Genomic DNA, 21,368 nt, shown 5'->3' with positions numbered 1-21,368 from the left:
AAGAAATAAAATAGAAACAATCAAATATGTGGATCAGCCAAAAAAGGACTTGCTTCCAGGGGGCATGCAAACTTCACTATGAGAAAAAGAAGAGAAATTACGAGAGGAGATCAAATCCTCAATCCTTGTACACCCAATCTCTCCCTCACAAGAAGCTCTCCCTCACAAAAACTCTCTCTCAAGGAAGACCCCCCTGAATCCCTGAAGCGACCGCTATCCGCTGTCCGCTGTCCAGAAGCCCTGCACTTGCTCCTCTCGATGCCGCGTCGTCTCTGTTCTTAGTTTCTTCGCCTACCATCTCTCGGGTCTCTATTTTGTGAACAGGCTTTTATAGCCTTACAACTGTAAAACAGTAAGAAACAGTATCCCACAATACCCCAAAAACCATCCAGAACCGTCGAATCGTGATCGGCAGCTCTCAGGCCGTCCGATCGCAACGTAGTCCACGGAATAAGGCATAGACCGCGAGAAACAGAAAGTGAAATGCGCTTGGTCCATGGTGGACCGTAAGAAACCCCTGGAAAACATCCACACGATCCATGCGCCTGGCCATGGCCCACCCGATCCACCATGGATCGGGATATCAGGGAACTGAGCCCGCGCGCGTGTGCGTGGGCCTGGGCCGTGCCCGCGCACGTGTGCCTGGGCCGTGCCCGCGCACGTGTGCCTGGGCCTGGGCCGCACTCTGCGTACTGGGCCGTGATCTTGCGCCCGGGCCACAGTCGCTCCACTGGCCCACCGCTGGCCGCCGCCGGTTCTCCGTCGCTTCGGACTTCGTGCCAACTTCAATCGAGCGTATCTCCATCATCCGGACTCGGTTTGAGGTAATTTTGGGCTCGTTGGACTCCATTTGTCGTCGCAGACCTCGCTGTGGGCTCAATATGGACCGAATCTTGAGACATCAAATCTTAATAAAGCATGTTTTTGATATTATAAGCAATAAAAAATAAAATAATTTGAAGAACATAGAGTTTATTTGGAAAAAAAAAAATTGAAGAACAATCCATGGGAAGCAAAAAGCCTGCTGTGTTAATAAGGTTGCGTTTTTACTGCTAATTTGTTGCTTTCCTTCGAATATGGAAATAATTACATGGAGAAAAAAATAAATATTTTCAAGGAAAAAGGAAATAGAATCATCGCCTCTTCGATGATTTTAGTGGCCACACAGTCTTTTGACACGTCCCCTAGGGTTCAAGAACTTGGCTTTCCCCGGTATCCAAGAAGCAACAAAAAAAACCTCTGCGAAGTTGTTGAAGGAACCAAGTGGCTTTCTTCTCACCTTCTTTATCGAATTTTGACAGAGAGAAAAGAGTTGTGATCTTTGTAAAAGCTGATAATTTTACCGTCAATCTGTGGCGTCGGAGTGGCTGTTGATTTTGATAAGCGGGATGCCATCGACGCTAGCGATGAGGCCGCTCGTCGTATTACTTCGAGGGCTTGTACGAGATATCTTCCATGAAGCTTTGAGCGATAGTTGGAGAGAGACGTACGAGGTTTTTCAGAGTTTTGTGCATTGCACGCGTAATAAAATTGGCATGAAGTATACTATCTAATTATATTAAGATATATATTTATTATTTTATAATATATATTTAATAATATATTTAATATTTATAATTTTTTCATTTAAAATTTTGAATGACAAAAATACTCTTTATATTCTGAAAAATTATGACATCTTTTGACCATATTATGACATCCCACTGTCAAATTATATAGAAAGTCATAATTTTTTCATAAGTTATAAAGAGAGAAGGATATTTTCGTCATTTAAAAATTTCATGCCCATCCCTTCTTTATGACATCTTGTGGCTAAATTATAAACAGAAAGTCATAATTTCACCGCAGAATATCATAATTTTTTCATAAGATGAGAAATATTTTTATCATTCAAAATTTCAAATGAAAAAGTAGAACTGCAAGAATTAAATGTACGTTGGAAAGCGATGGCTATATGATCTAATCAGATAGGACGGTATATTTTTATATACCGTATACGATATACAAAAAAATACTCTTACTAACAAATAAAGAAGAATGAAAGAGCCACATGATCACCACATGATCTCTTCCCTTTCCACTAAAATACATCATCTATATTGTAGTCTAGCCAACAAGGATACCCTTCATTTCCTCGCTTAAGTTATATCACATGACTGTTATATCTCGTTATAACAAAGACCTAACTTTTGATTTTTAATTGAAAAAAATTAAAAATTTTTGGGTCAAAATACAAATTGTAAAAAGTAGAAGTGATACGCCTATAATTTATCCCTATCTCTACATCTTTTAAATTGAAGAAGAGAAAAAGCAAGAGACCTCTCAAAAATTCAAAAAAAAAAAGGAGAAAAAATTCATAGAAAACTTATTTCCCCATAAAATGGTACAAGCAAGCAACCATATACCAAGATGCTTTTCCTTTCTCCTTTGTATTTCTTGCGCCTCCCCCACTTCTGAAAATAACAAAATATTATTCCCCAAGCTTCCCTTATTGCAACCTGCTTTCAAAACCTTTCAAGAAGCTGTCTGAACATATCAATGGAGAAAACAGAAGAGAAAGTTTCATATAGTGATTTAAGAATGGAAATCGGTTTTTGGACGGCGGATATTCACCATTGAATAATGAAACTTCTATTGAAATGTTCAGAATAGAGGAGAGACAAGGAAAGGTCTAACTATTTCTTAATTCCAAGAATAAATTGATTGTGTCACGAATCACACTAATGCCATTCGCCATGAACGGCTCTGAAGAAGGTCCCGAATCATCGCACTAGCCATCGGATATATCTTCCATACCATCTCAGACAATATGCAACTGAGTTCTACTATGTCAATTAGCTTGAGTATTTTTATTCTGTTTCGTTAATTTTCTTTTGGTGGTCTGAAAATTGGAGGTGCAACACGGATGTGAAGTTCCTCATTGAGGTTTTGTGCATGGAGATGTAGGATGAGGAGGATCTTATGACAATGGGATTCCAGTTCATGAGAGCTAGGAGGTGGATGATACTAACGTGGAGATTTTGGAGGGATTTGTTTGTTTATTACCGTAAATGTGTCTCATCCCTTTGTATTTTGTATTTACTACGTGTTTTGAGTTGCTCAAGCTCGGAGAAGGTATGACCGATGGAGGTTTTAAAATCAATCCCAATTTGTTCTGCTTTTGTTCAACCTAAAATTATTTACAATTTTTTTTTTTTTAATACCTAAAAGAAAAACCCAATCTGCATATTGGGGAAACTGATATAGAATTTTATTTTAGAGGGCTAGATCAAATACCAATTATATAATTGCGATGGCCAATTGATCCATCCTATTTGCTTTTACTTTTATTTTTTTTATTTCTTTGCTCTCTAACTTTATTTCCAATTTTTTTTATTTTTTTTTTACATCATGAAGAGTAGAATGATTCGACGTTTTTCAAGTAATGGTTTATTTTCAAAATTAATCATATGTTTTTTAGGTTACCAAGAGCAGTGCAGATGGACGGTTTTTCATTTGGTACTCAGGAATAGAAACCAGGAATTGTTTTATCATTTCTTGAAATTTTTTTCTGGAATCATTCAGAATGACTAATCTAATTCTTTTGTCTAGACGGGTACAGATGATATCTAGAAAATAAAGCAAACTTAGTAGCATGATGATAACATATTATTAAGATGAGATAGCCTTGGCAATGGAGTTCCACTCAAATTTGACGAGGACTATACCAGACAATGGGTTCAACATCAATGATTCGAATTATTAGATACAATCTATTATTTCTAAACCACTTCTATGCCGAAAATCATATGATTTAGATAATCCTAGTCCATACATCACATTGCCAAAAGATTGAACAGTTTAAATAACAAAAAATAATATATATTTTTTACTTCTTATACATGGACTAGAGATTTATAAATCACATGATTTTTAATATAAAAATAATTTAAAAATAATAAATTATATCCACCAGCTTAGATCATTAATATGAGATCTATATTGTCTGATCAAGATCTAATCAAATTTGAATAATATTCCACAAGTGTAGCCAAATCTATCTCTCATTATTAATACTATTATAACTATGGCAAAAACAATGCAAATATAATGATATGATTAACGATACAATGTTATAAAATAAGCAATTTTAATATTGTATGTATTATAAGACATTACATTTTTTTTCCATAGATAATGTACTATAACGATATATTTTCAATATACAAATGAAAAACATTGTCACTCGAACACATGGCCTCGAAAACGATACCCAAGACTTTCCTTGAATATGGTTCTATCCCTGGTTTCATGGAAATTAAAAATACTGTAGGAGTTAGTATTTTCCATGATCGGAGGATCCGGATAAGAAACAGATACACATTCTCACCACCCAATTCCTAAAAGCCAAACTTGGTCCTGTCCAGGTAAAAGATGACATGCGATATTTCCTCCAAGATGCAGTAATGGGCCTTCCCAAAGAAAGCAAGATGGAAATAAGGGTGCTGGTGGAAGATCTAACTCATCAATGAAGCTTATGTAACATGGTTTGCACCTGAGGGAAGGATTGAAGGGGTGGTGCAAAGAAGAAAAGAGGAGAGGATAGGTGGAGGCACCAGCATCGATGCATGTCAAAGTTATCAAAGCCAAACTAGTTGCTTTGTAAATACTCTATCATCATTGACACATGCCAAAATTATATTACAGGGGAGGAAAAGAAATGAAGTCATGAATTCTGACATCATAGTCCCCCTACTGAATCTAACTCCAAAAGAATTCCAATCTTCCATTGTAATCTCCTCCAGTTGACATTTGCCATCATACGATGCGCACAATGTAGAACAAATGAATCTATAATGCAACAATTATGAAGTATAAACCATATACTAAACTTACTTAAGAATTAATTTTCAAAAAACTATAAAAAATACAACAGGGCTTGGAGTGAATTTGAACTCCTGCTGATTTAGAGGGCAGGAAATTAAAAAAGAAAAAATCAAACTAAATTCAAGCCACATATGCACAGCAATATTACATATAATAATCGCTACTGTGAAACATTCTAGATTCCTCACCTAGTCACCTCAAAGGAAATTTAGTCCTGCAAGCCTGGTGTAATCTAGCATGAAGATCTCAACGACTTCAAATATTTGGGAGAAACAAATGAATGTTACATCATGTATTGTAATGAAGTATTGATGTATCCTATGCCTTTGGATGAAGAGACAAGATCAACTCAGGAACTTGAAGGCCGAGAAAGGAAGGGATTTCCAGGGAACAGCCTAAAAATTTAATCAATCAGATGTTGATATAATATCAATGAAAAGGGTGATCCATGAGGATGTGTAAAGAAAGGAGGCACTCACTCAATTTTTAATCCAGGTTTCCCTAATAGGTTGGCTGGAACTTCACCAGTCAGGTTATTGTTCTGCAAGAACCTGTGAATAAAATTGAACAAAAACAAGGCAAGCAAAAAAGTCAGAAAGCATAATATTGGTTAATGATTATAAAGTTAAATGACAAAGTGAGATAATGAACTTATACACATATCATGACAATGAGAAGCAACTCTAATGTGAGTAAAACCTCTCAAAAATTCCAAAATATATGCACTATCAATCTGTCTGCTGATATAATAAATAAAAGGTGCTGAAATATGTCACAATATTTCAGATGAAAGTCGATGAATGATATAGAATGCTCTTGGAACCAGTTCAACCATTTATGAATTGTTTTTGACTTGATGGACCAAAGCTCCCATCAAAACTTGCTGAGTTTCCTTGATGCGTATGAACTACTTAACAATGCATACTCTGATCACATGCCAACCAGAGATCCAGCAATCAAAAGTTTGAGTTGACCTAAGTGATCATAATATCACCATTCAAGCCTATATGGACAACTTCTTAACCATTATACAGAGATAACAATGCAAAATAAGCTAAATCTAGTTTTGTACGGGCATTCATGAATACATGTGTATAATTCCATCCTGCAAGGACAGCCATGTGAATGTGTATATGATGAACAAGAAATTCTGAATATCCCATACTTGACATCAAATAGTCAATTACATATTTACCACAAATAACATAAACTGTCAACCTGGCAACATGAGGCTTATGATTTAATTCTGTTAGCAACATATGGCTAAATGATTAACCCAACAAGTAATATTTAGTTTTTCCCTGCTCTTCAGAAGAGAAATGGCTCCTAATCAACTAATCCACTCTGCAAAAGGTCATTCTTGCATAAGCCAGCTTATTGCACTCCAAAGGAGTTGCTGGCAAGAGCAGACTAACTAATTATAGATGCCTTGATAGACTCAGTTAGGTCTCTTGCTCCAGTGCCCACTCTTTTGACCCTACTTCTTTGACACCTATGAACTCCTCTTCAATGAAGCATCATTAGAGTTCTTCATTTCATGTCAATTTTATTTAACATATATTGTTTGCACCAAATGTAGGTATACATAAATAGACACAAAATACACAGACACAAGTCATCATTTGTGTTTTTTTAAATTAATTTATTACCTATATTATTTAAAAAAATATACTTTCTAGGCAACACAATTCACATGTTATGCAGGCTCCGCTTCCTGCTCTTACCTGAATTCACCATCACTCCTATACTTGCTTAGGATAACTATCTCCTAAGATAAGAATCACAGTTATGAGAAAATATGAGCCTTCTCCTCCTCTTTCTTCCTTCTCAAGGTTATATATCTAGCAAATAACCATCAGTTTTTATGGCTTCTCTAGGTTAAACCTAGTCTTATAGGACTGCTAGAGAATGCTCAACATACATGAGCCCTGACCAGACATGTTTTATACCTCCCACTCGAACTCCAGCCATCCCTCCACAGGAACAAACTATATCCAAATTTTGCAATGATAATATAATCTGTCTTTGAAATTCTCCTTGTGGATGACCAAGCCACTTACCTCAAAGAAACACATTAGATATTTATTCTATAACATGCAAATTCTCACTGTAGTTAATCTTTCATGCAGTCAAACATGAACAAATGGATGTAGATGCATAAAGATGTACATGCATGCACCCATGCATGAATCGGTGTTTTAAAGTAGTTAAATCTTAAATATTTCAAGAAAGTCATCTACTTTTCATCCTCATTATGACTCTACTTTGGATAAACTCTTATTTCCACCAGGTTATGACATTCCAGGAGCGTTTGGCCTATACCTTAAATTATTAAGTAGATATGTTCAAATTTGGATCATGATTCTAGAACCAACTTAAACTTAATTGCACCTACAACATACTGACAGCTAAAGCTTCTGTTTCCTCATGTGCTTCCCAACTGCTATATGATAAAACATCCAACCACCCTTTTAACTTTAAAAACCACAAATCAATGAAAGACATTTTTTATTGTGAACTGAGCATTGCCACAACTGTCATCCACCTTTACCTAACCAGACAGGCAGGGATTCAATTCTTGTGGCTTCCCAAACATTTGGACCTGACTAATTTAAAATAACAGTGAAAGTCCCTTGGTAGCTTCCTTCACACTTGGACAACAAATAGGTAAAAACTCTACTTGATATAATAGGTAAAACTTGAAACTCTATTGCAACTGATACAACATAAATATGTGATGCAATATTAAACTAAAATCATGCCTCATTCGATTTATTAAAAATGATGGTCTTTTCGAAAACCTCCAATCATGTCCCCACGACTCTTCCCATTGATGAAGAACATATGACAATGGATACACCACCGCAAGACCTTCATAGATTCATTACAAAAAGCAAGATGTTCATTTATAAGAGATATGAGGCCTTAAATGGTCTCATGGATGTTACTTGAAGTTCCAAAAGTGCAACATCCATACCCCACAGTGACCATATGATGCTCACTATGTCAATAATAAAAGACCTCAACCCACTTGATGTGTGTTAATTGGCCTTCCTTATAATTTTTCAAAATCTAGGGGGCACTGTACAACTGGGCCTAAACCAAGTTAATCTCAGTTGCACAAGTTCATCAAATATGGGACATTATGATTAATAGAATCTCAGAAAACATCCAAACTCTCTAAGAAAATATGGTCTGAGCCACATCTTAGGTTCCAGCAGAATCCCTCTTCCAGAAATCTCCTTTTACCACTACAACTATGGATATCTCCATGCTCTGGCATTGCATCTTCCATCTAGTTGCTCAAAGGTGACGCTGAACATGGTTGCCATGTTAACCCTTTGGCTCCAAGCATCAATCGCCATGCCTCACTTAAGTGGTGTGAAATACACAAAGCTGAGCAAGATATGTTCAGCGTATGTGATTGAGTCAAGTCTGAATGGTTAAGACTGCTGCTAGTGGTTTATTTCCCAAGAAAAGATTCAGAAGTATGTGCTGAATTTAGTGGGCAACAGCAGATTTTGTGGTTAGTTCTAGTATATCTTTAATCTTCTATGCAATTTTAGGGTGGGGATTAGGTTTTGGTCTACAAAGGAGTATGCCTCCTGTGAGGAAGTTATCATTTAGATGGAATGACTAAATCGAATTTTTTTCTATATTCAGTAAAATTGCTAGCAAGACACTAATACCATAGTCACTGAGGGCATCATTAGATTCTCACCTACAAATCATAGTACAGCCAAGAATGTGGGCAAATGCTCCCACGATATGGTTGCATGATGATATATTTATAAATTATAATAGATGATTCCAACACATGTGCTAGCATGATACTAATTAATTTAGACATATTAGAAAAGATTCCCTCTTTGATTGAATATTACAACAGTCAAATTGTTGATTTGTGAGTTCTACAATCTTTCCTTCCAAGGTTTAGAACTCAGTTTAGGTTTTCGTTTTGGTTTGGTGGTTTCAGCAACTTTTTTCCAAGTTTCAGAAGTTTAGCTAAAAGCTCTAGGAAAAAAAAAATCTGAAAACAGAATTTTCATCGTTTGATGGTTTTTTAGGTTATCTAGGATAATTATATGGTTTAAGCAGTTCAATCTGTAATTAAACTATGTTGAATCTGTATTGCTTATATTACATAAATGTACTAACCTTTTAAGTGAAATATCAAACATCAATCAATCACGAAAAAATTAACAAGATAAGTATCCAGGAGTGTAAAATAAATTAGGTTTCCCAATCCAATACCACATACTATTGCAAGGTGAGTCACACGAATAACAGTACTTATCATCATCATCAAAATATGTGTGGGAGTATTGATAGAGATGAGGAAAAACATGAGATGGTTCCCCATCAATCCTCCAAGAAGTTATAAAATGTTTTTTCTTTTTCTTTTTTTTGTATGTAGAAGTATTATTTTTGTAAAATATATTATATTTAGTTGTTTAGAATGATCTTTATAAAGTACTAAAACAAGGATCATTAGAAGCCTTGACCATTAAGAATTATATTTATTATGTATCCCTTTTTAAATTAAGAAAACAATAAAACCCATTGAAAATTGATAGAAGTAGTTAAATAGCAAAGAACTGACAAATATATGACAGAAACATAAAAACAATGTTTTAGAAAAACATATATTGCTATTTCAGCCAGTTTCTGCCTAAACTGACTGGGACTGCAGAAATTGGATAGGAACTGGTCAGTTTTGACTGAAACTCAGCCAAAACCAACCAATTTTGGCTGAAATCAATCAGTTTCATCTGAAGCATAAAACCTCGTTACCTTCTTTACGTAATAAGCATGTGCACTCTCCTTCTTTATATTATGATCATATGCACTTTCCTGACACATAAAAAGGTGGATTTCCAAGATAACTGAAAGTAAGCCCTCTGATTATCAACCTTTGACCTTAATTATAGAGGTGCCAGCATCCAACTTTTCAAAAAACTACATCAGTTTTTTTTTTTTAGCAATTTCTGGCTGTTCTCAGGGCTTAACTTCAACTTAGAAGTTGTTAAGTGTTTGAGTAAATGACTAAAGAGATTAAGTTAATTGATGTAGTTAACTGTCATTGCTGATTTCCTTCATTGAGAGTGAGGGAAAGATCTGAAATTTTTCTTTCTAAGTTTGATGAGGTAATCTCAAATCCAAAGAAGAATGCGGTCGATTTTCAAAACATGTTTCATAAATTGATGACCCAATTGTATTAGACCAGGATTCAGGCCAATTATACAAATCATTTATGTGAGGTACATAAGTCATGAATTTTGAAGGCATGACAAGGGGTAATGATGAAATTTGACCTCAACAATTAATTATCAAATCACCAATATATAGAAGGATGATAGATGATGACCAACAACGACCATTCAAGAGAGTATGACTTAAACTGAATATGAAAAGGACTCCTTGATGTTGTATACAGTATTCATCAACAATTGCAGAGAAAAAGAGAGTTATGATATGCAAATCCCTTTAGCAAAAATGGCTTACATAGAAGATTGTGCATACTGGCTGTTGATAATGAGCATCATGAACAATTTGTAGCAAGATTTGTTAGCTTGAATTGCTAGTAGAGGCATTGTGAACCTTCTAATGTGTCATAGGTTAACAATTCTACTATTCCAGTCAAAGCAAGTAGCCTTGCAACCTTTCTCTTTAGAAAAGACTACTAAGAAATATTGTAGTGACATGCTCTTCCCAAAGTCAACAGTCATACTATCTTTAGGTGGTATAAGACTCCATAGTTAATAGGATCATGTAATAGCAAGGTTTGCCATACCGATGCATGCCGGTACGTATCGATCATATCATGCCATATCAGTAGTGCATTGGTATATGGTACAAGGGGCATACTAACACTCAATATATTGAATCGTCCATCATAACAAGCATACTGACACTATAATAGGATGATACTAGCACAAGTCTGATACCGAGATGGCAAACTTTGGGTATAGCTTTTCTAATATAGTCATTTATGCATGCACTGATTGTAAAAAGAAAGGCTTACAACCCATACAAAATGCTCTGCATCAAATATAGATAGCTAAATTTTAAGTTTGAACACAAGAAAAGAGAATAATGGAGAGACAAGGTTACATCATGAGAAGAATATGCAATAGTTGGATTTGAGGGATCAACAAAAGATTGATCCTAGCAAAAAAAAGTCCAACGGTAGGGATCCATGGGTCAAAGATATAAGCACAAGCAGACCATTAATCAAAACAATCCACTAATTGGTTTCACTGCTTCATTTAAGATTAAAAGCCCTGGCATTCTTGGACCACCCAATCAATGGGCAAGATCAAAACAAAGGAGATATCAATTGTTATCAATTATGAAGCTCCATAGGATTACCAGCCCATTAAGGTCTCCTAGAATTTCCTTATTTGATGAATATATCCATCATAAAAGGGAGATTGGCTGCCACTGCATTCAAAGTTATGACAAAGGAGGCTTTTTTTCTCACAGGGAGAAAAGGCACTGCAAGAGTAAAAGTAGGCTGCATTTTGGATTCTAGACTAGGAAGAAAGTCAAGAAAAGGCTTTTAGGTGCAAATCAGAAAGATAATTCGAAGAATACGTAAAGATGGGAGTTAAAGTCCCAGTAAAGATAAGGAAGAGAATATAACTAACACAAAGTTCCCTACTTCAGTTAAAAGTTCAAAAATGACAATACAAAAGACCTTCTCTGTCAAAAAGCCCTACTTCAGTTAAATGTTCAAAAATGACAATACAAAAGACCTTCTCTGTCAAAAAGCCAACAAAGAACGGAAGTCCCTCCTATGGCTGAATAAAATCAAGGGGCTTTCTTTTCCTTTGTGCCCAACAAATAACAAAGAGACAAATGGATAGACATTCTTAGGACCCCTAAAGCAACTAGCCACCCCACTATAGTAATGGCTAATCACCTTAAATGATATGGGACCATTAGGGTACTAATGTCTTGGTATTTGTATTTTTTTCTTTCTAAATCTGCTGTAGATTTATGCAAAGCAGTAAGACTGTATTATTTTGGAGTAAGATTGATCTCATGGTTAGGTTATGGGTTCTGTCTGTAAAAAAGCAGTCCTCTTTCTTTGGAGGAAATTACCACTTGAAATTTCAATGAGAAAAATGAGTCTCTTCATCTTCATGGAAGAAATTGTTTCTGAGATATAAGTATCTTGTCTGGTGGAGAGAATTCATGGTAAATCCTCCTCTCTAATTCAACAAATAGTGGATTTGAAACAAAATTCAAGGATAACCTTCTAATCATCAGCTTTTCTACATTAGCTCAATAGGCTCTTCAAGTTTTGAATTAACAAAATGTAATTGGGGCTCAGGTAAAAAACTTTATAGCATCTGTTATTTGCTATGCTTTTTTTTTTTAGCTGATTTATTTGTTCAAGGAGTATAGAGGAAATGTCAAATTTGAAACATTAAAATAAATGGGAATAAAACTTGTGATTATTTTTCTGTATTGGGATGACATAAAAATAAAAAATAATTATCCATCAAAAGCCAGTGGACTTTCTAGAATTGGGTTAGTATCAAGTCATTGGATTCAAGCAATGCTTAGGGGAGAAGGTCTAGTAAATTGCTTCTATTCTCTGTACAACAATTTCACACCTTATAAGTGCTACTACAAAGAATAGAAGCAGTATACTAGCTCACACAACTACAATGAATGGAGCACATATAGACAGCAAAAAAACTTATATTTCTATATACTATAAGACTTACATACATGTGCACACATGTATGTGGAGCTTGCTACCCTTCTCTAACATTATTTAACTCAGAGATTATTTACGATATGAGGTAAAAGTCTTGCTGATATTTGTCATCACCAAGGGGTTATAATTATTTGAGCAAGAGAGGTTCAAAGTCCTGGTTTTAACAGAATAAAAAGTACCAGTCTCCATCTGACTTAGTGAGGTATTCTTACTAAATACTTGTGAAATCACCTAATAGTGGTTGCTAAGAAGAATGCCCTGAAGTTACTCATCTAAAACTTTCCCCAATCATGATCCTTAAAGAGTTTTTAAATGCACAAATATTCCTAAATGAAAACACATGCCTGGTAGTACTGAAATATATTCTGATATGTAGTTTCCCAAGGTTCCCTTGGGCGGTAATAAAGCATGACTTCAGGAGGGGAGCCAGAATTCAGACATTAAAATATTAAATGAGTTTATGAAGAGTTAAACTAAAGGCAAGATTTCTCAAGTTAGGAGTGGAAAAATATTGATGCACAATGTGAGTTCATATTGTCAAAGATTCAGACTGGTGGCCAAATATACATGCACATGGATACTAATTATGATATAATAACCATAACCAGGGTGACTAAAGCATTACATATGATATTAACTTACAGCTCACTTAGCCTCTTAATATTGCCAAGTGATGAAGGGATTCTTCCTGTTAATTGATTGTCCTGCAAATGCCTTCAAATAAAGATGCCACTATATGAGTGTATGATTAATAAATGATAAGTTAGAAGAATCTGAAGAAATCTTACTTACAATTTCTCAAGCCTCTTTAGTCGGCTAAGATCTGGAATATTTCCAGAAATGTTATTATTTGCAAAAGATCTGTAGATGGAATCTTTATCAGCTCAAGGTACCATATTGCAATTAATCCAAACTAAGTTTGAGATGCTTACATATCACTTAGTGCGGTCAGGCGGGCAAGACTAGGTGATAGAGAACCAGACAGACCCATACTTGACAGATTTCTGGTTCCAACAGAAGACCATTTATATTTCAATATAAACAGCAAAATAAAATGTGCACACTATCTTTGTGACATGAAATCCTACTCACAGAGTGACCACACGTATTCGGGTTCCTTCAGAGCATGTGACTCCAGTCCATGAGTACACACGAGGCATGCATGGATCTCCACTCCAATCAAGTGGTGGATTACTAATATTTTTCTTTATTGCCTCCAGTGCAATTACTGCAAATAAATGAAGAGCCCAGGTTGGAAGAGATTATTTTGTTGTAGAAGATAATTTTCAAATGCATGAGGTAGGAGTCATACTATCTCCGGTATGAGTTACTCTTCCAAGAGGGAAAAGGTGAAAAACCTCTCCAGCATTAATGAGTGGGGGGAGGACAGATCCAGGACTAGCAGACAGCGTAATCCTTGTGAGACCAGAGAGACTCCATTGGGTTGCAAACACGGCAAGACCAGATGAAGTAACAGTGAGATCACTGTAGAAGGCATAGTTATTTATAAAGACACTGAATATCCTGGAGCTCTCAGGTAATGTATCGGCAAAATAAAGAGCAATATAGTAGCTGGAGTTCGGTAGGGATGCTGGAGGCCACTGAAACACCAATAATTTATCTGAACTGGCCACTAGAGCAGTATTGAGAACATTTGCAGGTGGGAGATTCCAGAAATCAGATACTGAAATATTATGGGTGCTACTCTGGCCATTGGTGCTGTTTGAAAATGGCTGCCAATATCTATCAAATTTGTCATCTGGGTACCTAAAATTGCACATGGGCAAATCAATATTTCAACAGAAATATGAACTATCACAGAATAAGATTTTAAAAACCGAATACTAAAATTAAGTCCAATACATTTAGCACTAACCACAGCGTGATAACCAGACCGCTATTCTGAATTCCTTATTGAGTATTAACAATATCACTTTTATTATAGTAATAAAATGAATATTCACAAATAGAGGATTAGTAGACTGCCAAAAAATCACATTGCTCTAAGATATGTCTGGACACTCCTGACAAGCAATTGTTTTAATGCCAGGCAACAGATAGAACAACAAAAACAAATCACACCCCAAGTGTAGCATGTGATCCAATGTTTTTGACAATACTGCATTTCTATAGCACAATATGGTAATGCCGAACACTCTTTTTAAATGCCAAATAGAATTAAGTGTTGTGTACTCAGTTAACCTTATTTCCTTAGATTTTCTTGGGTTTTTCAACCATATATTGTTGACAAGATAACATTTTAACCTAACACTGATGTGGCTAGAGTGTCTGTTTATAGTCTTAGGTTTGTGTTAAAAAAAAAATTCAATGCAGGGAGCAGTCCGCTTTCATCCCTATATAGTTTACTTGTAAAAATGCTCTTTTGTTAAAAAAGAGATTACATGACTGAAGAAAATGACAAATTAGGCATCAATGGTCATTCAAGTGGATATGAGCAAGGCCTGTGACAGGATTAGCTGGGCTAAACTTAAGATCAGTACTGTCTTACAGTTATAGGTCTGTGTAGGGAAAAGAAATCAATGCAGGCAGCAGTCTGCTTTCATCTTGTAAAGTTTATTTTTGAAACATGCTTTTGTCAAAAGACTTATGGTATGATCTACAAAAGACATTGGCAAATTAGGGATTGATTATCATTCAAGTGGAAATGAGTAAGGCCTATGACAAGATTAGCTGTGAAGAACTCAAATAGATACATTCAAGAACTTAACAGTTATGAGTCATGCACAGAGTTACATATGTAGCTAACAAGTTACATATATAGGCTGACAAGACAATTGACCCAAGGGAACTCCCATTCCCTTGTTTATTCATAATAGCGGAGGAGCTCTAGTTAGATATATAGGCCAACAAGACAACTGAGCCAAGGGAACTCCCATTCCTCTGTTTATTCATAATACGGGAGGAGTTCCATCAAATCCTACTGATTTTGGTCATGACAAAGCTAAAATCAAGGGGCCAAAGATTGGTTTCTTGGAATTGGAATCAATCACTCAATTGTTACATTCGTCCAACATAAACCTGGTGGTTAAAGTGGAATTCTGAAATTATAGAAGCAATTGCTACTAGTTAAGGAGCTTTATCTGGTGATAAAGGTCAAAGGAGAGCTTCTAATAGTAGCCTGCAACAAAGAAGTACGAAGAAAATGTATTCCTTGCTCGAACGATCAGACGCTACAGGAAAGGTTGCTACTTATGGAAATAGCAGGGAAGGTAATCTTAGAGGAAGCTTGTCGGAACATGTTTTGAGGACTAAAATCCTTATAGATAATTGTAAGTGAGATATCAAGGAGGCATCTTATATTGGCTACTGCCAAGGTAACACTTACACAGTATCTTTGATTTAATAGGAATTCAACCAGACAGGCAATTGGGGAAGTCAAAAGTCCTAGTGTGCTTAATGATAATTGGCTTAGTGGGTCTCCATTACATAAAATTTCCTCCTTTAATCATGAACTTGTGAAAGGAAAGGCCAAGGGTGAAGGGTGAAAGACTTCATTTGTGAGGATAGTACCTCAAACTCCGAGAAATCATCTAAATAATTTTCAGAGGAAACCATAGAAAAACTAGGAGCATATCCATAGAGGCCAGGCATGATATAAACAATATGACCTTTTACCTAAATATCAAAGTTGCAATAGGATAAATTTTCTTGCTGATTCAGAGAGGCTACCACATAGAAACAAACAGCAGGTCAGTTGAAGTAATCCCGTGTCACATAGAATATAAAACTTTCTTAGAGACATTGCTTGGGGAAATTGCTGACTAGAAAGGAATGTCCAAGTTGGAGTTCACATACCGAAGACACATGGAGTGTTTCCACAACAAAGACTGTGGAAAGATGTCTGGAAGTATTTAAGGATGGAGGATGGACAAATTATGCATAATAACTTAATTGGTTGGATACTAAACCCGTTACTCAATGAGAGCTTGAAAAGTCTTACCATGTCTTTGCGACCTCTTATAGATCTTTGTTGCACAGGTAAAAACTGGAGTTATAACATTCTTAAGGACAAGAGGAAACCTGCACATGGAATTTCTCTGAAGGAATATTTCAAAAGAATTCTCCTAGAGGCAAGTCTTCCTGCAGATGGATTTCTAAGGCGCACCATAACTGTCCAATGCACTCTAATAAGGTGACAACTTAAGTCAATATTATATCATGCATCAGAGATGAGACAGATTACAACCACATCTTAAGCAGTGAAGCTGGAGGCAGATGGATCTTTTGTAGAAATGCAAGAAGCAGATAACATCCTCAAGACAAGAGAAGGAATTAAGCTGGTGGCAAGTTTGGATCCAAAACCAATGGAGTTAACACTAATAGCATGCGCCATGGTATAGTTGATCATCTATACAACAAATAACAGATACAAGGCTGCTCATTTTAGCATGCCGAAAGGGCTGCAGCTCGGGTCCTTGACTAACTGGTGGACAGAGGTAACCATGCAGAAGATCTGTATGTTAGTTTCCCTGGTCTTCATAGTATATTGTTTCATGATCTGAGATATCTAAACAAAACAGGATTTCCTCCTCTACTTTAGCTTTTTAAAGGGCGGCCCAATGCACAAGACTCCCGCAATTGCAGGGTCCGGTAGAATTAGATATACGCAGTCTCATCCCTGCATGTGGAGATGTCGTATTTTGAGCCCAAAACCTCTAATCATAATGGAGCCACCTTACTACAGCGCTAAGGCTCCCCACTAATACAATTTCTTCCCTACATGTGGAGAGGTTGTTTCCATGTGGAGGGTCAGATGAACATAAACTTAAACCTGCATGCAGGAAAGCAGTTTCCGTGTTTTGAACCTGTAACCTCCAGGTCACAATGTACTCCTTTATTTTGACTACTCAGTATAGTCTTAAACTCTTAATGCTTTTTAACAAAGTATTAACCCTGTCAGCCAATTCTTGGCTAAACTACCAGACTTTGTTATACATCATTGAACCTTCATGCATGTTAAATTGATTGATACAAGAATGCCAAAACGTCGAGCAAAATCTCTTTTACCAACAAAATAACAACACCTCATTTCATTTGCTTTACCCAATGCTGGTTAATTACTGAAATAGCTCAACCAAGAACAAATTTTCAAAAAAAAAAAAAGAAAAATCATCGAGCAATTCATTCAATCTCCAAAACCACCAAAAACCAAAACAAATTCCGATGACAAGTTTACCTCACAATCATATCAGCAGACCCAAAGTCGCTCCTTGCAATAAGTCCCATTGCATTCTTCTTAAAATCCGTAGAATTGTACACCGAATCATCCAAGAGGATCACCTCGAGAGCAGAGATAAAAGGATCAGATTCCGTATACGTGTTGCCCGCGACACAGACACTCATGGTCTTCCCGATCGCCAAGAACACGCCCTCGTAGTATGACGACATGCCGGCCGCATAGTCCGCAGTTGTATTCACCATAGTCCAGAATGTGCCGTCCACAATCTGGTCGAAGACCGGCGGCGAGCCGGGGCCATTGACGCCGCCGTAGTAGTAGGTGGTGCGGACAAGGTAGCGAGCGTCGCGGAAGACGGAGAGAACGTAGCAGAACTTGCGGGGGCCGGTGGAGGGGTCGAAGGGGAAGGAGCGGAGGGTGGAGAGTGTCGGGGCGAGGCCGGCGGCGGAAAGATTGCGAGGGACGCCGGCGGCGACGAAGGGGCCGTCGGAGAGCCATTGGAGGCCGCCGATTCTGGAATTGACGGTAGAGCCGCAATCTAAGAAGAAGCCTGAGGGGAAGAAAGAGAGGAGGGGTTTACAAAAGACGGAATAAAACGTGTGGGGGTATAGAAGACGTTTAAGAGATGGAATAGGATGGGGATAGGGGAAGGGGAATACCTCTGGGTTGCGGGGGTTGGGAGAGAACGGCGACGAAGAGGGAGAATAGGAGGAGGAGGAAGAAAGGAGAGGACATCTTCGGCGACGGAGTTTTCAGAGAGGAGAGGAGGAATAGGAGGAGGATAACAAGGGAATAAATAAAAGAAGGAGATGAGAATGGGTTAGGGAGAGAGGGTTAGGTAGTGTAAAGGGAGCAAGCAAACGACGGGTTCAACGATTCCTTGAGAGAAGTCAGATGGGAGGGGAAGAGGGAGCGTGGGGATTTAAATAGGTTTTCGGGATCTGCTATCTGTTGTTGAATAGAATTTTCAGCGAATGAAAGACTGCCATATATGCGTTTAGATGTTCGGAGATGGGGCTGGACGGCGGCGAGGAGGGTGGAATTGGACAAGCGGAGCCGCGGGAAGACGATGTCTGGTGTCCTACCCCATCCTATCATCCATCGTCCATAATCTATCTATATAATGATAATAGTAAAGTGATAAACGAATATCGAAGATAATATTTTGTATTGATCTATAAAATTATAAAATAATTTTTTAATATTATATGTATTAAATTTAAAAATTTTTATAATATTTTTAATACATATTTTTTTTGAAATTTTTTGCAAGTTATTTTATTATTTATTTTATTATTTTTTTATTTTTCTATTCTCACGTGTCCCAACTTTTGGAAGGCTCCAAGTGGTCGGATCGGACGTGGGGCGAGTGGACACCTAATGGACACCCAAAAGAGCGACACCGTCGCCCTACAGACCCTTCATGCTGACGAGTCCATCTAATGGGACCCGATGCATAGGATGTGGACGGCCAGATGGCCCTTCACTTCATGACTGGGCTGAGTTTGGAGGAGTGCATCCGGATGCTGGTAGTGTTGGAGCGGATGTGGGGCGAGCGAAGAGGGTACAATCACAGACATAAATATGGCGGAGGTAAAACATTGATTTTCCATCGCACGGTTCTGTTGACTTTTCATGCACAAATTATAAAGTAAAAAAAAAATATTTTTGAAGCTCCGGCCTCTTCGCACGAATCACAAGACAATAGAAAAAATTTTTTGGATCACATGCGCTGTGCACATGAGGCAGAAAGGAGTATATATATATATATATATATTTTATGTGGGACGAACGGATCCTGATGGACTGCCACCCGAAAAACCGCCACCGCCGCCCTGTGGACCCATCTTGTCGATGACTCCATCGAATGGAACCTCGATGCAGAGGACACGGACGGCCAGATGACCCTAAACTTGTGGTCGGGCTGGATTCGGAGGAATGCATTTGGATACTAGCAGTGCCGGAGCGGACGTGAGGCAGATGAAGAGGGTATGGTTGCAGGCGTAGGTGTGGTAGCGGCAGAGCATTGATTTTCTATCGCACAGTTTTATTGACTTTTCACATACGAACTATAAAGTAAAAGAGAAAAATAATTTTGCAACTCCGGCCTCTTCGCATGAATTACAAAGCAACATAAAAAATTTTAAATCACAGCATTGTGTACGTGAGGCAGTAAGGACTAATGAGTAAAAAAAAAGAAAAAAATATATTTTTGAAGCCTTGACCTCTTCGCATGAATCATAGAGTAATAGAAAAAAAATCCGATCCCATGCACTGTACAAAATTAATAGGCCCAGGCATCGCCTGGCCACTATATTAGTATAATCTATATAATAATAATAAAGCGATACACAGATATTAATGATGAAATTTTGTGTTGACATATAGAATTATAGGATAATCTCCCGTAATGTCACATATCAAATTTTATTTTTTTATTTTTATATTTTTAAATAAAAAATAAAAATATCAATTTTTTATTTTTTATATTTTTAAAATAAGAAACAAAAGCACAAATAGTATGATAAAAAAATAAAAAATCTATATAATAATAATAAAGTGTGTATTATATTCCGTGTTGACACATAAAATTATAAAATAATCTCCCATAATGCTAATTTTATTTTTTTATTTTTTATATTTTTAAATAAAAAATAAAAGTATAAATTTTTTTATTTTTATATTTTTTAAATAAAAAAATATAAATAGTATGATAAAAAAATATTTTAAATCTATTTATATCTATATAATAATAGTAAAATGATATACTGATATTAGGGGTAGCATTTCATGTTGACACGTAAGATTATGGATAATCTCCCGCAACATCATATGTCAAGTTTTATTTTTTTATTTTTTTAAATAAAAAATAAATATATAAATAGTATGGTAAAAAATAAAAAATATTTTAAATCTATCTATATAATAATGGTAAAGCGATACATTAGTATTAGGGATGGCATTCCATGTTGACATATAAGATTTTAGGATAATCTCCTACAACACTACATGTCAAGTTTTATTTTTTATTTTTTATATTTTTTAAATAAAAATATAAATATAAATAGTATAATAAAAAAATATTTTAAATTATTATCTATCTATCTATATCTATCTATATAATAATAGTAAAATGATAAATGGATATTGGGGATGATATTCTATGTTAACACGTAAGATAATAGAATAATCTTCCAACACGCCACGTGTCAAGTTTGAAAGCTTCTATGATGTTTATTTTTTTTTGTTCCCATGGTGTATTATTTTTCTTTTTCTTTCTTCGAACCCCTCTTAAGTCACCTCATTCCTTTCCTTAATTTTTTTATTTTTTCTTTATTTTTCCATTCTCATGGGTCCCAATCGGTTGAGAGGCTTTGATCGGTCAAAGCGGACGTGGGACAGGCAGACCCCCAGTGGACTACCATCTGGAAGACTGACATCGCCATCCTATGGACTCTCCTTGCTGACAAGTCCATCGAATGGGACCCCAATGTGGAGGATGCAGACGGCCAAACGGCCCGGACTGGATTCAGAGGAGTGCATTTGGATGCTGGTGGCACCGAGCAGACATGA

General features: G+C 36.5%; 1 protein-coding gene across 1 annotated transcript; it reads right to left on the bottom strand.

The window, feature by feature from the left end:
* Positions 1-4,924: 4,924 nt before the first annotated feature.
* Positions 4,925-18,788, bottom strand: LOC105060430 (leucine-rich repeat receptor-like serine/threonine-protein kinase At2g14510). The gene is made up of 9 exons (XM_010944122.3): positions 18,455-18,788; positions 17,796-18,345; positions 13,911-14,365; positions 13,691-13,826; positions 13,531-13,602; positions 13,391-13,459; positions 13,241-13,312; positions 5,346-5,417; positions 4,925-5,261 (listed from the first exon to the last, which is right to left on the bottom strand). Exons 1-9 carry the CDS (start codon positions 18,528-18,530, stop codon positions 5,216-5,218), a joined length of 1,548 nt encoding a protein of 515 aa, XP_010942424.1. The 5' UTR covers positions 18,531-18,788; the 3' UTR covers positions 4,925-5,215.
* Between the last annotated feature and the right edge of the window lie 2,580 nt (positions 18,789-21,368).

Source organism: Elaeis guineensis, chromosome 7, assembly GCF_000442705.2.
Source record: "Elaeis guineensis isolate ETL-2024a chromosome 7, EG11, whole genome shotgun sequence".
NCBI classification, from domain to species: domain Eukaryota; kingdom Viridiplantae; phylum Streptophyta; class Magnoliopsida; order Arecales; family Arecaceae; genus Elaeis; species Elaeis guineensis.
The sequence above is the reverse complement of the archived record's forward strand: the minus strand, read 5'-3'. Positions and strand labels throughout refer to the sequence as shown.

Excerpts from the sequence above, each read along its gene's own strand:
- LOC105060430 (XM_010944122.3), bottom strand. The coding sequence starts at position 18,530 with ATGTCCTCTCCTTTCTTCCTCCTCCTCCTATTCTCCCTCTTCGTCGCC. Across the intron at positions 13,460-13,530 it reads CTGACCGCACTAAGTGATAT|ATCTTTTGCAAATAATAACA; the intron begins GTAAGCATCTCA and ends TTCCATCTACAG. Across the intron at positions 5,418-13,240 it reads ATTAAGAGGCTAAGTGAGCT|GTTCTTGCAGAACAATAACC; the intron begins GTAAGTTAATAT and ends TTTTATTCACAG.